Source organism: Protobothrops mucrosquamatus, unplaced genomic scaffold (assembly GCF_001527695.2).
Source record: "Protobothrops mucrosquamatus isolate PMUCROS unplaced genomic scaffold, P.Mucros_1.0 scaffold280, whole genome shotgun sequence".
In the NCBI taxonomy this organism is placed as follows: Eukaryota; Metazoa; Chordata; class Lepidosauria; order Squamata; family Viperidae; genus Protobothrops; species Protobothrops mucrosquamatus.
The window spans coordinates 328507-348696 of record NW_015386624.1 but is presented as its reverse complement, the minus strand read 5'-3'; the positions used below and the strand labels follow the sequence as shown (position 1 = coordinate 348696).

The 20190-nt window shown below is 40.4% G+C and overlaps 1 protein-coding gene across 1 annotated transcript in view; it reads left to right on the top strand.

The window, feature by feature from the left end:
- The window catches only part of SARNP (SAP domain containing ribonucleoprotein), a 73460-nt gene that overhangs the window by 23055 nt on the left and 30215 nt on the right, over positions 1-20190 (top strand). The window contains exons 7-9 of the mRNA XM_015814739.1: positions 907-935; positions 3255-3280; positions 7168-7236. Coding sequence (XP_015670225.1) covers positions 907-935; positions 3255-3280; positions 7168-7236 — 124 coding nt within the window. The remainder of the gene's footprint in view (positions 1-906; positions 936-3254; positions 3281-7167; positions 7237-20190) is intronic.

Below are 20190 nucleotides of genomic sequence, written 5' to 3'. Positions count from 1 at the left end.
TGTAATATTGAAGCCTCTCATAAATAATATTTTGCTTTCTAATGAACAACTTTTGAAATTATTGGTTCTGATCTTTTTATTAGAAGTAGGGAGCCTGAGCCTATAGTGTCTGGTTATTCTGGGCTCTTAATTCTAGTTAGTAATTACTGGCCATGTGATCTGGGAATAATGACAATTTAAGCCAGAGTTTCACATCTAATTAAGAAATGGGTTTATTAAGTAAGTAAAAATGAAATACAAGATGGGATGTCCAGAACAGTATTATGGAAGACATAGATGAGCAGAGTAGGTATTTCTCTTATTGCTTATTCAGTACAGGAAGCTTTTCAGAAAAATGCTAAAGTACTTTAAAATGTAGGAACAGTACACTGCACTAAAGTGCAGCTTTAATTTCTAACAAATGTTAAAGCATTCTTAAATTACTAAAATTCTTTCTGTGAATTATATAATATTCTATGTTTTGATTTATGCTGATATAAGTGCCAAAGATGAAAGACTGCAAACAGTTAAAATTGAAACAAATATTTAGTATTGAAATTTTTCCTTGTTCTGTCACTACCTAATAGAATAGCATGCATTATATATCTTAAACATCCTGAATGTTGAGATGTACAAAAAAATTTAAGGATTCTATCATTAAGATAATATGAAAGAGCAAGATATGATTCTCTAAGTATATTGTAGGCTGTTCACTCAGTTGGTAGTGATTCTTTAAATGGTAAAGATGAAACCTGGATTCACTGTTTCTTGCTCTTCTGATCAAGACCAGTTTTATATGCCAGGAAGGGCTTTGCTCTATTTTTAAATTATTCACAGTTCAACTGTTGTATTCAAACTAGTCTATTGTGTGTATGGCTTTAAACTTAAACATTACAGTTGCTCATAAGGCTATTTCCTTCTCCATAGGTTTGGTATGCCTACTGTTTCAACTAAAGGTATGTGACTATGAGATTTAAAATATATATGATTATGGTTGGTTTCCAGTCAGCCTGATATTTAAACTAGAATTGGCATTTTTATCTACCTGTTGAGTTTTCCCCAAGAACCTGGGATAGGCAGATGTTGTTTGATAGTGTTCAAGATATTATTGCAGGATGTAAGGTGTTCCAAGTAAAGCTGCCTTTTGCAATTGACTGATGGTGATTTTGTCAATGCCAATTGACAAATGGTGCTCCAAATGTTTATTGTTATTATGGTTCATTGCATAGTCAGCCAGATGTTCAAATTGGATTTGGCATTTTTTCCCACCTATTCAGTCTTTCCCAAGGACCCAGGATAGGCAGATGTTATTTATTGGTGTTAAAGATATCTTTGCAGGATATAAGCTGTTCCGAGTTAAGCTGCCTTTTGCAATTAATTGATGGTGATTTTGTCATTATTATAATTTGTCGCACAGTCAGCCAGATGTTTAGAGTGGATTTGGCAATTTTATCTACCTATCCAGTCTTTCCAAAAGATGTAAAGTAGGCAAACATTGTTTGATGGTGTTAAAGGTATCATTGTAGGATGTAAGGTGTTCCAAGTAAAGCTGCCTTTTGCAATTTTATTGATGGTGATTTTGTCAATGGTGCTAGTGTGGTGCTCCAGATGTTTTGGAATTTCACCCAAGGTATCCATTACAGTTGGTACCATCTTTGCTTTCTTTTGCCACAGTCATTCTTTTATTTGCAGGTCTTTGTATTTTGTAATTTTCTGTAATTCTTTTTCTTCTGTTGTGCTGTCTCTGGGTCCTGCCATGTATCTGGACTTTTTTGTCTTTCTTATCTACAGTTGTTAAATCTAGGGTGTTATGTCACAGATGCTTGTCTGAATTATAAAATCCCAGAACACTTCAGCTTCTTCATTTTCTATTATTTTGTCTATTTTGTGGTCTCACCAATTCTTCCTTGCAGGCAAATGGCATTTTTTGCAGATATTCCAGTGTACCATTGCTGCTAATTTATTATGCCATTATTTGGAGTTCCAGCATCTTAACTTTTGAGAAGAACTAATAAAAAATATTGCAAAAATTGAGATAATTTCCACATGATCATTCGTAGTGATTACTTCAGATGGATAGTTTGTGAGGCATTGAAAAACTGACAGCCAATTTATCTGTCCATGCCACTGGGAGCGACAAAACCCTGCTTCTTCCCCCCCCCCCCCGAACTCCACTGCTCCACCGCTGCTGCTGCTTACCCTCCCACGCGGAGCACCCTGCCACTGCTGCTTTCTCCCCCTACCTCCCTCGCGCCAAGTGCCCTGCCGCCACAGCTTTTTCCTCTACCTCCCCCGTGCTGAGCACCCTGCCGCCGCGGCATTCCCCAGCAGCGAAGGTGAGTTTGGGAGGCAGCGGCAGGGCATAGCCCAGGTATGGCCCAGCAGCAAAGCTCGTCCTCCCCACTCAAGAGGCCACCAGTGGCTCCTCGGCTCTATCCGAGTTGAAAGTGGAGGCGCAGCAGCGGGATTGCTCTCAAACAATAAGAGCCTGGTGCGCTGCTTGCTTGTGTGCGTCTGCCTTTATTGAGAGCAATCCCGCTGCTGTGCCTCCACTTTCTTCAACTCGGATGGAGCAGAGGAGAATGAGGAGAAGAGTGGTGAGGTTTTGTGTCAGTCGGCCAGCCAGGCGAGGGGTAGGTCGGGCGATGGTGGCTGGCTGGCTGGGGGTATCATGGCTGCTCGGGGGGTGGGAGGATCTGCCAAGCCTCATGCCAGCAGCATTGGCAGCTCCCCCCACCCAGCCCGTTTCCCCAGCTCTGTACAAGATGCTTGGCAGAAAACACCCCCCCCCGGCGTCCCCGATGAGACCCGCGTGGTACTTTCTTTCCAGCTCCGACGCAGTCCTCTCTCACTTCCTCTGCCGCCGTGTGCAGTCTCACAAACAAAAGAAGTTTGTGGGCAGTCCCATAAACTTATTTTGTTTGTTGGACTGCCCACAAACTTCATTTGTGGGACTAAAAAAAAAGTTCAATCAATTCCAACTTCGCGAGATCTTTTTGATTCCGTGAGAAGTTGGAATTGATTGATTGAACTTTTTTTTTTAAGTGGTGGAGGGTTGAGCGAAGGACTGGGAGCCACAGCAGAGGAATGAAAGAGCCGCAAGCGGCTCCGGAGCCACGGGTTGCTGACCCCTGAGGGATTGAAGTATTAAGTTCTAGCAAAACCAGGGTTAAACATTCGGTATATCAATATTATTAAATAAAAGTGGTAGATTCTGATTTACTTAAGCAAATGGAAGGAGCTGTTTTGGATCCAGTATTTTTTTTTTGTTTCAGGTCTGAACACAGAAAGTAAGACTACAGTAAGTAGCTGTTTTGTTTCCTTATACAGTTGGCATGGTTTTAAATAATTCATTAAAGCAACTTGACTGTAATATTTATTTACTCATCTGATAATCAAATATGTTATACTTCATATATGTCCTCAACTGAACCACTGTTTTAAGTGCCTCTGCAACTTTCTGATTTTGTTTACATTTCTAAAAAGCTGTTGCTCAAATAATTATTTTCTCTTAGTATTCACCTGTTTTAAACCATTGCCTTATTAATATCTTTTAAAACTGTAATCAAACCATGGACCTTGTCTTGTCTTAGTTGCAGGATATATTTTGCTATGTCATTTTTCTAACATTTCCTTCCTCACTACCCAAAAGTCTTATGTTTGTATTTTTTTCTAAATATCCCTCCTTACCTCCTGATTTTAAACATCTCTCTTCCTTCAAAGATCAGTTTTGCAAAGTATTTGTCGTAATCTCTTAGTGTTCCTTTCCAGTCAAAATAAATTTAAAATTTGTGCCTACAGTATTCATCTCTGTTAAACCTTGTCTCCTTTATTGTCAGATTGTAGAATGCAAGTTCCTTGGGTAGGAACTTTTAGCAAAGAAACATGACTCCTCCCTTATAACATTTTGCTAAAGTTACTTTATAAAACGTCATGTACATGACTATTATCAATACAGCAGAAAAGTATTCAGTGATATCTATGGTCCATTATTATCTATGGCTTGGATTTATATCCTACCTTTCATTCTCAAGGCAAAGTGTAGATCAAGTGTGGTACATTGGCACCTGGTAGGTGGTACGCGATCCTGCCTAGCCTAGACAAGTGTAGCAGTGGGAGGGAACAAGCTAAAGTGGAGCAGCACAGGACTTGCCGTGAGAAAATCTTCAAGGGCTGCTGGGGTGAGACAGAGGCCCCAGGATCGGCACTTCCAGCACACACGGAAGAGACAGGAGGAGGAGGGCAGAGACAAGAGAGGATATAAAAGGAGACGGGAGAGGGAGAGAAAAACCAGCCTTGGGAAGAGGAATCAGCTGGACCTACACCGAAGAGAAAAGAAAGGGGGGGAGAGAGGAGAGGATATAAAGCAGGCTGGCCGGGCACAGATCTACAACTTCGTGGCAGCCATCCGTGCCGGGCGTGCACATAAGTGGCAGCGAAAAACAGGTAAGAAACACAGCTGGGGAGGGGTCACTCTCCGCGAGGAATGAAGAAAGGCACCGTTGGTTGCAGGTGACCAGCAGTCGGCCCTCGCCCACTTCACACACCCGGCTCTGTAGGCTCTGGGGGAGGGGACACCGTGAGCAACGTGAGAGTCCACGTTACCTGCATGATGCCGCCCAGCTCCCAGCCTGCCCAGTTTCGGCAGGTAGTGGCATGCTCTCCTCTCAGCGCAAAGAGGCTGGGCCGGGAAAAACGAAGCTGTTAAGAAGCCGAATCTGCCTGGGCACGCGTACAGGAGGCTTACTGCAGGCTGACCATGTTCTGAGCTCTTCCCTTTCACCCGGGACACCAGGCCTCGCAACCTTGCCACCTCCTGTATGCGCACCCAGGTAGGTTCAGCTTTTCGCCAGCTCTGTCTTGCCTGGCCCAGCCTCTCCATGTGGTGAGAATGTGCCGCTACCTGCTGAAACAGGGCAGGCTGGGGGCTGGGCGGCATCATGGAGGTAACGTGGACTCTCACATTGCTCACGGTGTCCCCTCCCCCGGAGCCCACAGAGCCGGGTGCGTGAAGTGGGCGAGGGCCAAATGCTGGTCACCTCCAACCGATGGTGACTTTCTTCATTCCTCGTGGAGGGTGACTCCTCCCTAGCTGTATTTCTTCCCTGTTTTTCTCCCTCCGTCATCACAAATATCTTCCTGCCACTCTGCTCTTAAAGCTGTGTGGCTCCTGTCCAGGAATTTACAGTGGCTTTTCAAGCCATGGCCACCGGCAGCACGGCCACCAGCCGCACTGGCAACCTCTCCCCCTCCCTTTGTCCCTTCATGGGCACGGAGGGAGGAAGGAAGGAGATGAGAATGAGGAGGAGGGAAACAGAAAGGAAGGAGGATGAGAGGGAGATGGGAATGAGACAGAGGGAGGCAGGGAAGGAGGGAGGGAGGAGATTGGAATGAGAGGGAGGGTCTGAGGGAAGTCCTGCCTTAGCATTTGGCTACCAGCAGCCCTGCTGCCCTTTTGCCTCTTGCCCCCTCCTCCTGACCTATCATGGTGGTCTCCCATCCTATCGCTAAGGATGCTTTGATTACAAAGCCAGGTCTCCTTGCATGGAGAGGGAGGGGACCTCTGACCCACGCACTATGTCCTCCTGCACCCACCATGAGCACCCTTGAGGAGGAGGTAAGTGCAGCTGGGCACCCCTCGGAGAAGTGGGGCTGGACTGGGTTGGGCTGCGGCGTCCTGGTGCTCCGTGAGCTCGAGGCCTAGATTGGGCGCTTGTCCTCCGCTGCCCAGAGTTCTGGGAAGCCCATGCCACCATCCAGGAGTCCCCCACATGACCCAAGAGAGATGGCAAGGCTCCTCCGGTGGACCATCCCCCTCCACCAGAGATCCCGCCCGCCTGCCCCCACAGATGCCCCCCAACCTGAGTGACGTTGAGCTGGCCATGCCCCCGGCCATTGACTTTGCTTGTTAAAAGGTTGCAAAAGTGGATCAATGACCCTGGGGATGCTGCAACGGTCATAAGTGTGGAAAATGGTCATAAGTCACTTTTTTCAGTTGTAACTTCGAACAGTCACTAAGCAAACTGTTGTAAGTCGAGAACTACCTGTACTTTACTTTTGTCCTTTTTTTGGTTATCAAGTTTCTGACACCTTGCTAGGTGACTGGTGGTACTCAAATATTGCCATATCCTAAAAGTGATACAATCGGCGAAAAGGTTAAAAAGCCCTGATGTAGATTAAGCCCTCTTATGATTTTTTTTCTCAGCAACAACTGTTGAAATAGTATGGCTGAGAGATAATACTGGTCTAAAGTTAGTAAGGTGAAATTGACTTTTATACTAGGTCTCCCCAGTCCTAGGATAATACCTTTAATCATTGTGCCACACTACCTGGCTATATGTGAATTAAAACAAACATGGGGTTTTACGCTGAAAGACGACAATTGCTTTAAGTGATCCTTTAAAAAAATAAGCAGAAATAGATATCTGTCTTTGTGTGGCAGTTATCATTCCAAAGTTGTCTATAGGATTACAACAATGGGTAATATGAAACCTTTGAGTCCTTTCCCCCATCTTGGCAATTTGCCAAGGCGAGTACAAGTGTATATTGATGCTCACACTCCTAAACCTTGCAGCTACTTCAAAGATATCAATCCTAGCAACAATATACTGCCTTTCCATTGTATTATTCTAACAGAAGAGGATGATCTAGCTTAGTAGCAAAAAATTGTTTCCTAGGATGCTTTAAAAACAAATTGAAAATTTCATCTTAAATTTAGAGTGAAGGCTTCTTTCTTCCATATATAATTAATGTCTAATTGAAGCCTATAATACTGGAATATGTTGGAAATATTTTCATCTTCTTGATAGTTTAGTTATTTCCACGTTAAGGAGCTTGATTGGTAAATGCACAAGGAGTGCTAGACAGAGTATTGAGTTGAAAATAGTGGTTTCCACTTTTCCTATCCGTTGATCTGCTAAACCCATAATCCATTGATCAACTCATAATTGATCTGCTAAAATAATACCTGAAAGTTTTTTCAGAAGTGATTTGCAGTAAGCTACTGGTTCTGTGGATGCCATTTTCATTTAATTCCATAAGTTGTTCAAAGATTATTTCAGTTTCAGTACAGAAAGTAATGTTTTACTATGTTTCAACAAATTTATCCATACTGGCATGGTTTCAGCATTTATAATTTTGAAACCTTTAAATTTACATGAATATACTTGTTTTCGATTGCTTTTCTAGATAAATCTAGACAAATTAAAGGAAAGAGCTCAACGATTTGGTTTGAATGTTTCCACAGTCTCCAGAAAGGTAAGATTTTAGGACAAACACTATATAGCAAAAGTGAATATTTGAACTTTTTAAAAATGCCAACAATACATAAACTTGTTATTTTCCTTATATGTATTCTGCCAGATCCGTCAAGCTTCAAATTATAGATTTTATTCACACTAAGATGATAAATAACAATATTCATCATTGATAAGAATGTATAGCTATTTTGGCATATACTTTGACTGTCCTAAGGATACATCTTTTCAGATAAGATAATTAAAATATTTTTCTGTGGTTTAATCTTTTTCCTAAGAAAGCAGATCTGCAAATCCAGATTTCTTTTCTAATCAAGGTGATAATCTTGTGTGCCTCTTCAAATTAATTCAGAGTTTAAATTAAGTAGAAAAGTAAAATCAAGGAGAAACCTAGGCTAGAAATCTTTTCTCTGTCTTCTAGCTTTCTTTGTAGAAGGATTTTTTTATTCTTTGTTGTTTTTTTTATAGAATATTTAGTGATACAAGCCCTTTCTTTAAGTTACCCAAACTTAGGTTTCGTCCCTTATCAAGAATAGACATTGGGTGGTTCCTTCTTCCATTAGAAAAAGTTCCCAAAATTGAATGTAAAGACTTTGAATTCATAGTAAGAAAAATAACAATATACAGAATGAAATGTTCTTCAAGAAGTCCAGAAGAGGGTATGGCTGTGATTTAGCTGTGATTTCCCCCTAACCTTTAGCAAATGAACTGTTCCATCCCTCTTGGGATTTGCACATGGAATGTTTAATGCATTCCATTCTGTAGGAAGGCACTGAACCTGGCACCAGGGAATTCAACCATGTAGAAAATAACTGGAGGTGGAAGCCACTTTCCTTCCCTTCCTTTTCATTGGGGGGGGAGGGGCAGGGTCAAATTGTGCAAGTGCATTAAAGCTAGAATATGTGGAGAGACAGGTCAGAGTGAGAGGCTGCTCAAATGTCATTAACCTTGTCACTAGGTGTGCACATTTTTCAGGAAAAATATATGCTTTGTCAGCATTTATGGCCAGCTTTCCTTTAAGTACAATTGTGTAGGTGAGGCGTTACATCAATTCTAAGGTTTCTTTTAAGAGCTCCCCACAATTTAGTCTGCCTAGAATTTGATCAAACATAAGCATTGTTTAATTTTAATTCTCTTTAAGAACATGCGTGCATTACAATAGCAAATTGATCTTATTATTCACATGGAGAAAAATATCAACAAGAGAAATGACATGTTTCAGAGTTAAAAAAAATAAATTATGAAATTAATACGACAAACGTGGGTGTGTTTTTGCATACGTTTTTAAACTATGTGTTTTATCTTTGTGATTGGCCTTGCATATATCAAGCAATAATTTCAGCCATTAGAACAATTATCAAGGGTTTAATTTCTTTGTTCTACCGGTAAGTAGAATTCAGCTGCTTAGAAGTAGATTTCCTCTTTCTGAGGAAAGAAAGAATTTACACTCATGAATTTTATTGAAGAATATTATTGCTTGCTTCAATTAGCCTCCAGTATAGTTGCCCACCTGGGTGTTCTTTATAGCTTTTTATCACAGAATAGCCCGGTTGCATGGGTCTTTGCAGATTTTTAATGCCATGCATTGCAGCAAAATCTTTACAGTAAACCATTGTGTCTCTGGAGCCACATTTCATTTCCTATTCAAATTGGTTTTGAAAAAGCAAGGTGGGGGGGGGGAAAGGGAACGTAGCCAAAGGCAATTTCAAACCTGCTGGGACTGGGGGAGTAAACTTAGATTGGAGTAACAGCTCTTCAGCTAATCTGTAGCTTTGAACTTACTGCTAGTATAGAATCTATTAAGTTAAAAAAAAAAATCCTTGTCCTAAAAGATAACATACCTCATCCTCTTACAGTAGATGGTTACCATTTGGTATATAATAGAAGTGGCAGGTGCTTGCTTCTGTCTTGGTCAGGACAGAGCCATCAAATAAAATTTTAAAATAAATCAGGAAAGCATTTTTTTTTCCTTTCGTGAACTAATCATACCCCCTCCTCTGTACTCTCATGGGAGGCCTCCTTTTAAAATTTACCCTCTGACCTGAGGCTGCTGTCCCTTGATTTCAGTGAGTTACACTTAAACTGCTCCCTTCCCTTGTAAATTTCCCCTATGTAGCAGCTGCTCTCTATACCACTCAACTCCTTGCTTCCCACTGGGAGAGCTGATGGCTTGCAGGCTTCTGTGTTGCAAGAGGGCCACATTGTAACAGGCAAAATCACATTCTCAGAGAGCTTGCTTTTTTTTCTTTTTATGCATAAAACAACTTTGGAGATATCCAGCAGGGGATTAAAGAATCTAAGAGATCCCTTGGATTAGCATAAATGTACAGTATCTTTCTTTTTTTCTGCACTGTACTTATCTGGCACCATTCTCAGTCAAAAAGATGATTAAAACAATTTGTACTCCACATCATCTAATTTAAGGATTTGGGAGTTCTGTACCTTATTAACCTTGAGCCGATCAGAGGTTAGAAATGAGAGGTAAAAATGCTGCAAATGGAAATAAAATTACAAGTATTTAATCTCTGACATCTTAGCATCACTTTTCTCCAACTCTCAAACTGGGTTTCAGTTAAAAGCAAGCAAAAGTAGAAAGTTCCTTGCTCAGATTTTCTACCTAAGCCAAACTATTGGAGATAAATAATCAAGCTGGAATTTATTTACGAATTCACCGTTAATCAAATTTATTGTAAAAAGTCTCCTGGTATTATCTCACTCTATCGAGAAAAAGAGAAATCAGTTGGAACGAATATATTATCTTTACTCATGAGTTGAAATATTATAAAACAAAAGAAAGCTTGCTGTTTTTCAAGGTCTTTCTAGCAGAAGAAATAGAAAAGTGTGGTAGAAAAGAGAAAAGAAACAAGGTAATACAGCAGTAGAAAAAAAGGATTCCTATCTTTTTCTTGTTCAGTAGCTTTTAACTCTTCATAACCTGGACATCAGGTCAAAGGTATTCTCCGTAACCGGAACACAAGTTCTTTTTGTGCCATTAATGATGGTATTTAGTCATTTTGTCTTCTCTTGGTCTCTTTTTCAATTGCCTTTGACTTTTCCAGGTACCTTGGTCTTCTCTATTTTATTCTTGCTTTTGCATTATATGTCCAAAATATTTAAGTTTTAGGTTCATTCTAAGTACACCCAGTGCTTAGTCTAGTTCAGTGGTGGCGAACCTATGGCATGGGTGCCAGAGGTGGCACTCGGAGCCCTCTCTGTGGGCACACGTGCTGTTGCCCCAGCCTCCCCCCGCGACCCCCTCCTTTCCAGCAGCCCCCCTGAAGGAGAGTCGCCCCCGAGAGTGGCCCACATGGAGCAGCACAGCCAAGGACATGGCAGCCAGGCAGCATAGACAAGACTCTGCCCTCACACCCCATCATGCACAGTTGATGCTGCGGGGTGCGGGCAGAGGGCATGACCGCCATAGCACTGCTGGGCTGCCTGGGCAATCTGCGGTGGGCCCTGGAGGCGGTGAGTGGCCCTGCGGGCAGGCGGAGTGGGGGATGGGGGGGCAGAGTGGGGGCGGGGCAGGGGGTGGAGCGGGGCCGGGGCCAATTTTTGGGCACTCGGTCTCTAAAAGGTTCGCCATCACTGGTCTAGTTTATGTAGTATTGGATTATTTATTCTTCTTGTAGTCTAAAATATTCTCAACAATTTTCTCCAACATCATAATTAAGAAGGATCCATATACCTTTGTTCAGCCTTTCTGAAGGCACAATTTTATTTATTATTATTCATTTATTTATTACTACCCATCTCACTATCCAAAGCAACTCTGAGCTGCTTTCAGTACAATAGAAATACAAATATAAAAACATTACAATTAACAAGAATTAGATAAACCCTATGAACCAGGTAAACTAATGGTACAAAGGTAGGGTATTCTCTCTTAAATTCCACCAGCCACCTCCAGAGTAAAGTGCCCCTATCGCAGCCCCAAGCCAATTGGCAGAGCCAGGTTTTGAGGCCCTTCCAGAAGGCCAAGATGGTGGGGGTGGCTCTCATCTCCAGTAGCAAGATGTTCCAAAGGGCGGAGGCTATGACAGTAAAGGCTGTTCTCCTAGAAGCTGCCAGCTGAAATTCTTTGACTGATTGGGTCTGTACATGCCCCTTCTGCCAGAGGGAGTGGGGTGAGCCAATCCCATTGAGGTGAGACAGTTCCCCAGGATCTGGTCCCATGACATAAAGGACATTAAAGATGATAAGCAGCACCTTGAATTGGACCAAGTGCAAACTGGCAACCAGTGCAGCTTGTACAATAACAGTGTTTGCATGCTCAGCCTTAGGGCCTTCTAGAACGGTCTAGAAACGGTGGCCATGAACTCCTGAGCTGCTTTGAGACCATCTCCAGGGATGGCAGGTTGAAGTCCCCAGACCATAAGCCTGGAGAGCTCCACTGCTAACCCTGGGCTAGCCTCCAGGAATTCCGCAATAATAGCAACAGTCCCAACTGATCCTGCAAGCCCAGCTTCACAAATAAGGGTCTCACAACTGAAAACTTGGGGAGCATTGCTCCTGATGGTTAAAAGAGATTCCAAGATGGCAGCTGATACCCTCTCTCCCCTGCCCTGAGGTTTGGCTGATGCCAAACTCTAAAACTGGCTGGATACATCTCTGAGAGGGGAGTTTTCCCCTCTGGTGTCAGACAGGTCTTGTTGATGCTTGCTTCTTCTTAATGAGGTCACAAATAAGGGGTGCCTATTCAGTAGCAGCAGCCGAAGATCCAGCCTCCATGGGTCTACTGACCAGAGTCTGGGCTATCCTTTGATACTTAAGTGTCAGCTCTCAGCACCAGCAGGGGTGCCCACTCCCCCCAGCCCCAACCCACAATGTTCTCCCTTCCAAAGCTGGTCTCCCACCAGTCAGCTGAGAGAGGCCACATTCACACACACCCTCTACCTAATTCTCACTTGAAGTGGAAAGTGGCAACCCTCCAAAACCAGCACACGGTGCTCCAAGACTGCCACCTAGGGGCAGGCTCCCCAATTGCCTCAGGGAGCCCATCACTCTCATGCCACCAGAACCCAACTAATAAATCAGAACTTTCAGATAGATACATTAAAACTAGGAAAACAATAGTCTTGAAAATAAAAATCATTTTATTTGTTGTGCTGTCTCAGCATTTTAATAATTTGTCTACCTCTGTTACAGACTTTGTTCTAAGTAGAAAACATCTCTATTTCATTTCTATAACATCATCTCTGTGATGTTTTGAACCTATGAAAATAAAGTTTGTTATTCACCACCTATTTTGCATTGGGTTGGCAATGCCTATCAACATAATCTTGGGGCAGCATTAATACTAAGCAGCAAATGAGCTTGAGCAGTCTCATTTTCAATAAGATTATCCTTAAGTGTTTCTCTCTTACCACCACCATGGCATATCTGAGGTCCTTGTTTCATCAGCAGTTTTAATTTCAGCTTCTAGTCCAACATTTGTGATGAAAAAATCTGAATATAATAAAGTAAATTCCCCAATTTTGAACCATTTAAAGCTATGTGTTTTGGTCTGTGGCCACCTGGTAATCATATATATTTTAAAGACATTTCATTTTTAAAAAAGCATTTTGACTTTAGTGTTTTCAGTTTTGGATGCCACATGTGCTCTATAAAAATACATTTAAAGGTCTAATGTTTTGAATGTTTTACTTGACTTTTCAGTGTAAATTGTGAATGTTAACTAATGTATCTCTATATTTAGTATAGTGGATTTTCCTTTTACTGTTTTTTTCCTTTCCCTACCCCCACTGTTTTGAAATGATGTCATCATGCTCCAACTTTGGTTACCATGAATTTAGGCCTGTTGATTTTAGAATAATGAGAACTGACAAGATGAATAATAGTGCTGGCAGTCATGGCCATTTCAATACAGGGTTGCTGAAAGCAAGGCCACCACCTCCCCCATGCTGCTAGCTGTTCTGAAAAAAAGTTTAATGATCTGTTCAGCTCTATGCTGTTGGTGTGCAAATAGCACGCGGGTCTGAATATCTTACATATCTATTAAGGTGTATTTTAAGTATTAGATTATTAAAAATACATGTTTGCTTTCAGTAGTATGTTCCTTTATATTTTATCTTTAGTTTTTAAGGCCATTTGATTTTTAATTACGTCAGCTTAAATGAAAATAGCTTTCAGCACTTGAAAATTATACTTTATATCTTTTTATATAAAACCTGTTTTAGGAAGCTTCGGCTGTATTAAAATAGTTCTAAATGGTCAGAATAAATCAAAATCCAAGAAATCCTTTATCTTGTGCTATTTCTCTCTTCCCTTGCACCTTGGCGTTCCCCCTCACTTATTCCCTATTTTGCGTGTATATGTGTGTGCATGAATGTATATTACCATTAGATCCTACCGTGCTATGTAGCATATTGGGCAGTAAGGGATCTCCAACATTTTCGGTTTGAGGCAAGTACTTCAGCGTCTTCCCATGTGATATTGGGAATCTTCCATGACCATTTTTTCGCCATGTATTTCAAGGGCGTCCTTTTGACCATTTGACATCAGCGGGGCCATCTCAATGCCATCTTAGGAATTTGATTGTTCTCCACGTGGAGAATATGACCTGCAAGTCTTTTGCATGCAACAGTGGTATGTAGTTTCAAGAGAAACTCTTTTTGAGCACTTCTTCATTAGCAATGTGGTCAAAATAGTGACTCTTTAGGATTCGGTAAAGGCATCTTTGTTGCAAGACATTGTGTCTTTGCTAATATTTGCTAACGCCTTCCAGATCTCACTGGCATAAATGGCTGTCAGGATCACTATAGGGGTGCGGTTGTGCATCCACCCAACTCAAACATTGTGACTCTGGACAGCATATAAAACAGTAAATAACAGAATAACAGAGTTAGAAGGGAGTTTGGAGGTCTTCTAGTCCAGAGGTCCCCAACTTTTGGGCACCAGGGATTGGTTCTGTGGAGAGAGGTTTTCCCGCGGACCGGAGGGTGCGTGGTTTTGTGCGCTGCCTGCATCCCGCGGATGGGCCTTCACTTGTTTGTGCAGACCGGTTGCTGGCATGCTGCAGCCTGGTACTGGTCCACGGACCGGGGGTTGGGGACCCCTGTTCTAGTCCAACCCCCTGCTCAAGCAGGAAACCCTAAACAAAAATAAAAGAAATAAGAAGTACTTACAATTTTAAAAAGTGAATCAACGCAGTGGTAATCAGAGACTAAAATTTGTTGTATCTCACAAATGGGAACTCTACTTATCCTGACCCAACTGACCCTGTTTTCATCTAAGTTTCAGATTATCCCTACTCCTTACCACGTTTCTACAGTGGTTGGCTTTGATTCAGAAATCAATGGTATTTTGCACACATCAAATATTATTTAATAATTTTGTGCCTGTTCCTTCATGCATATTTTTATATTTATTCTATTTGTTACATTAATATTCCATCTTTGTTTCAGCTCAAAATGGAGTGTATAACACTCCCTCCTTTTTTCTGTAAAGGGCAAATGTTGTGTTGTCAAAAGATCTAAACATTATATATAGGTCGTTCTGGTTTATCAACCACAATAGGGATCAGCAACTCAGTCATTAAGAGGTCACTAAGTGAAATAACAACTGTGCTTACAATCTTACTTTACCTATCCTTTGCTTCACAGACCTGTGAAGGTCATAAATGCGAGGATTGGTTGTAAAGTTACTTTTTCATCACTATCTTAATTGTAAACAATCACTAAACAAAGCAGTTGTTAAACAAGGACTAGCTGTAGTCTCTAATAAACTTTTATAATATTGGATCCCAAGTCACTGTCCATAAGAAAGCAAATAAAAATTCCAATTGTTTTGAAGAAACTCCAAGTTCCTTTAGCCTGATATGTAAAATTGGATAGTATTACTAAACAGAATGTATATGAATGATGTCAGATTATCACTTCCAAGTGTCATAGCAGTAGGGGCATCAACCTGAACTGATTAAAGTGTCTTCATAATTAGTGAAGCCATTTGCCCTGTCAAAGGCAGTGTTGGATCCTGGAGAACTTGAATTCAAGAAAATGCAGACTTCTTCAGAACAAGTTGATGATCGCCATTCAACAGTACCCTGGCATTTTAGAATCATATGTTGCATTGCATCCTACACTATCTAATATTCACTGCAAATGTTTCAGGTTTTCAGACAGCAGTATAGCATCATTTGCATCTAAAAGAATATATACAGTACATTCATATACCGTATTTTTCAGAAATATTTCCTGTAGCCATTTAAAGGGCTTTCTGTTTTAGAACTTTTTTTTCTACCTTGAAATATTCTTTTTTTTAAAAAATTAGAATATTCTTAGTTTCCTTTCATGCATGTTATCTTTGAGATCTCCCTCCAGATCTTTAAAAATATTCAAGTCTGTGGATACGTAAGATCATTTCAAATTCTTTTGTTTCCTGTAAGTACTTCATGGTTGATTTAGAAGTAGGTTTGGGATCATCTTATTGAAATATTCAACCTCTTTTTAATTGGTTTGTATATTAAACAACCTGGGGACCATCAAACATACTTGTTTTTCTTCATGTTTAATGTTGAACCATTCAGTAAGCACTCCATTTTCATCAACCATTATATCACATTATTGCAACCTTCACCTTTGTATTTGCATGAAGTTTTTCAGAGTTCAAGCCTATTCATATTTTAATCTGCTTTTCCTAAATCAATAAATGTATAATAGCAATAGCACTTATACACTGCTTCATAATGCTTTGCAGCACTCTCTAAGTAGTTTACAGAGTCAGCATATTGCCCCCAACAATCTGGGCCCTCATTTTACTGATTTCAGAAGAATGGAAGGCTAAGTCAACCTTGAGCCAGTCAGGATCAAACTCCGGGCAGTGGGCAAAGTTCTTTCTTTCATTCAAATTTCTCAGTGATCTGCTGAAAAGCCAAAGACTTATGAACATCCTACGTCTAGCATAAATTTGTACTATACTTCCTAAATTTTCCTATTCTTGCTTCTTTCAATCAGAATTGAACTACAAATTGAAGGTGTAGTTTCAGTAAAATATCTCCCTATAGTTTATGTCATGCTTCTTGTTATCTTTCCATTTGCATAGAGAACAAAAATGCAGGGCTTTTTTTCAGCCGGAACGCGGNGGAACCGCGTTCCGGCACCTTTTTCCGGGCCGGCCGCACCGGAAATAGCCCCTCCCACACCGGAAATAGCCCCTCCCAAATTTTACTTGCATTCCTGTTCTCTAAAGGGGCGGTCCTAGGGTTTGATGAGGGCGTGGCCAGGTTTGAGTTCCGCCACCTTTTCTCCGAGAAAAAAAGCCCTGCAAAAATGCATTCTTTTAGTTGTCAGGAAAAGATGCAGTCTTCACATAATAGGTTAAACAAGTTAGGCAATTGCTAAACATTAATTCATTGGATATTAACATATCTTTCAATTTCACTTTTTGACATATTGTTTTCATGCAGATCTCTAAAATATTCTTTCCAGTATTCCCTCACTTCCATATTCCCTCACTCCAAATCATTTAAACATATTTAATGTTAATTCTGCAGAGAGCTTTTTGTTTAGCCTTTTTCAACTACTGGTAGTCCTCAACTTACAACAGTTCATTTTGTGACCATCCAAAGTTACCATGGTACTGAAAAAAAGTGACTTATGACCGCTGAAGCATTCCTCATGGACACATAATCAGAATTCAGACTCTTGGCAATTTACTCATAATAATGACAATTGCAGTGTCCCAGAGTCACGTATCCCCTTTTGCAGCCTTCTGACAAGCCGAGTCAGTGGGGAAACCAGATTCAATTAACCACCATGTTACTAACTTAATAACTGCAGTGATTCACTTAACTGTGGCAAGAAAGGTCGTAAAATGGGGCAAAACTCACTTAGCAAAAGTCTCACTTAACAACAGACATTTTGGTCTCAATTGTGGTTATAAGTCGAGGACTACCTGTAGTTTTTGCTTAGCTCTTTCTGCCTTGTTTTTATCCTTATCAAGATGATTTTGTATTTTGTATTTCTCTTTTAGCCTTAACTGTTTCTTGTATTTTTCTCACATCCTCACCTTGGACAGCAATCATTTTCTTATGTGCTTTGTTTCTTCATCTACAGCCGCTTTCAGTTTGGCGCTATGCCAAGCATCCTTTTTCCTACTTCCTATTAACATAGCTGTCCACACTTGTGTCAGTAATATTTTTTTTTCATTCTTTTCAAAGCAGCTGTCACATCTTCATTCCTTATGTCTACTTTCCTTTCACTCTATTGGAATAGAATGAAAGGAAAGACTCCTTCAACAAAACTCGTATTTCCTATTATTCTATTTTCATTCTTGCTTTTTTAACTTTGTTTCTACCATACCATTTTTTTTCTTCCAAGATCCACTGTTGACACTACCACAAAATTACATGTCTCAATTCAAAACTTTTCATTATCCAGCCTAATTTTTTTTCTTTTTACGACCCTCATTATCCAGGATTATGTGTGCAAAAACAGACAGATACTGAAATACCCACAACTGAGCAGTGGTTGGTGAAGATGACAGAACTAGCAGAGATAGTAAAATTAAACTGATTAGAGAAAGATCAACAACTACAGTTATTAGTGACTAGAAACTACTTGTGGACTCTTGCTGGCAAAAAATTAAAGAAAAATTAACCTGTAATGTATGGATATGAAGTTTTCTTTATTTCTGTCTTTCTTTTCTATTTTCTTTTCTTTTTTATTCTTTTCTATGCTTCTTTGTGATCTTTATGTTCTCATTCTGTTTGCTAAAAAATTATTTAGTAAAAATTACAAAAAAATGCATTATCCTTGTAGCCCTCACTAAACCTCTCATTCCTCATGAAGAAATAGATCAGTCACGGTTTTAGTCTTATATTTATTCTTTTGCTATCTGTTTGTATGAATAGACTTACTCTTGAACCATATATTCAAAACAGACTTTTACTGAGCAAATTATCAGCAATCAGCATTCTCATTTATTCTTTGACATCTAAATGCCCCTGACATTTCCCCCCATATTCTTTTCATTTCATTTTCATGCAGTCGTTAGAATAGCTTTTTATCATGAACTACACCATGATATACAATTATTAATATCCTATCAATTCCTAATTTCATCCATTCTTCCTTATATGTTCCCCCTTCTTTTAATTTCACAAGCATACAGCTAACCAATTATTTCATGACATTGGTTAATTCAAGTTTTTAACAATTTAATAATTTTCCACCTGCTGTGATATTTTGATACGCACCCATAAATATTGGTCTCTGCTGTTCATCATGATGGTGGTAAAGTAAGATTGAGGTGGTAGGCTACATTGTTAACCTATCAGCTTAGTTACATCAACGCTGCATGCAGATTCTCTAATAATAGTGACGACAACACCTGCCCGTTTGGACACATTTTGACCAATAGGCGACAAACACAATCAAAGCATGCTTTCTACTCAAGCATGCTTTCATTCTCTCAACCTAGCATCCTTAATTTAGAACCTACCTTGCAAGCCACCATACTGAACGTAAAATAAAATAGTTCATGAATTTGCATATCATTCATGCACAGGAGGGTTCTCTGAAAAGAACCCTTTGAACATCAAGTGAGATAAAGATATATATAAGGCACTATTAAATAGTCTCATTTGGAACAAATATAGTCCTGTTACAAGTACCAATTAGCATGGGAAAAAAGTCTTGTCCTTTTGAAAGTAGGAAGTGGGGTAAAGGAGGACTATAGGGTTATACACAAAATGTATAAATCTTTTGTTCCGTGTTTGAAACAGAACACCTCCACTTGTTGGTTATATTCTAGCGAAACAAAACACATATTCAAGTATAGAGGCTAATAGGAATTTTTAAAAAGCCACTTATTTTCTCACTTTTTATCATGGGGCAAATAGTTTGTAGTGTAATATAGTAGTCTATGCTAAGTACTAACAACTATATAAACTACACACATGTATTACTCTCTGGCTAAGAGGATGTTTAAAAACATTAGCTCTGTAGCAAAGAATAGAAGCAACAATTAAACACACATTTTGCAACTGCGCCCCACCCTCCTGTGCATATCGATTGAACTGAGTGTTGCAAAGAAACAATAGCAATGGATTCACTTCAACAATACATCCCATAACAATCTTAATAATAGCCTAAATGCTTCCGGTGGCAGGCGATTTCGCTGGTCGCAGCTGTTTGCTGCCTCCCGCCTGTTTTGTGTAAAAGCCGGTTTGACAGCCAGCATCAGCTGTCAAACGGCTTGATACCTTTCCCCTGGGCATAAGGGGATAGGTGAGCTGCCCGGGGTAGGAGTTGAGTTCCCGAGTCGTCCTATATGGACGATGTAGGCGGGAACTCCTCCGGAGCCCCGAGGATTCTCCGCGATCCAGGACGCCTTCGCTTCGGCGAAGCAAGAAGCCGCCGCCACCGCTGCAACTTGAAGTTAATTGTGAGTTTACTTGTAAGCAGACGAACCAACTTTGGAAGCTTGCTTTTTATTTTTGACTTTACTTTAACTTTTATAACAAGTTTCTCCCCGTACGTGTGGAGGAATGAGGAAAAGTGAAACTAAAATGGTGTTGGATTGATACTTTTCAGCAAGAAGTGAAAGTGATTTCCGGTTTGAAATTTTTCTTACTTTGAATCTGCGTATTACTTGTTTTTACTGAACTGCTTAACCTTATTGCTAATATGGATCTGAGAAAAATCCTGCCTTTAACTTTGAGACCGTCTACATCCCTGATGGCTCAGACATCTCAACTAACTTCTGAAACTTTCCATTTGTCACCTCCGTTATCTTCTTCACCTCCACCGCTTCTTGTTAGAGAGCTGCGTAACTTGATCTCCGCAATGGCTGAGATGTTTCAATCGTTTGATGTTAAATTTCAAAATAGATGTGATCAAGTGATGCAACAACAACAGGATTTATTACAAAGGCGAGGTTTACCACAGAAACAGGAGGATTTTTGCTTGAATGTTACAACTGCTTCTCAAGATTTGATTGAACAAGTGGATCC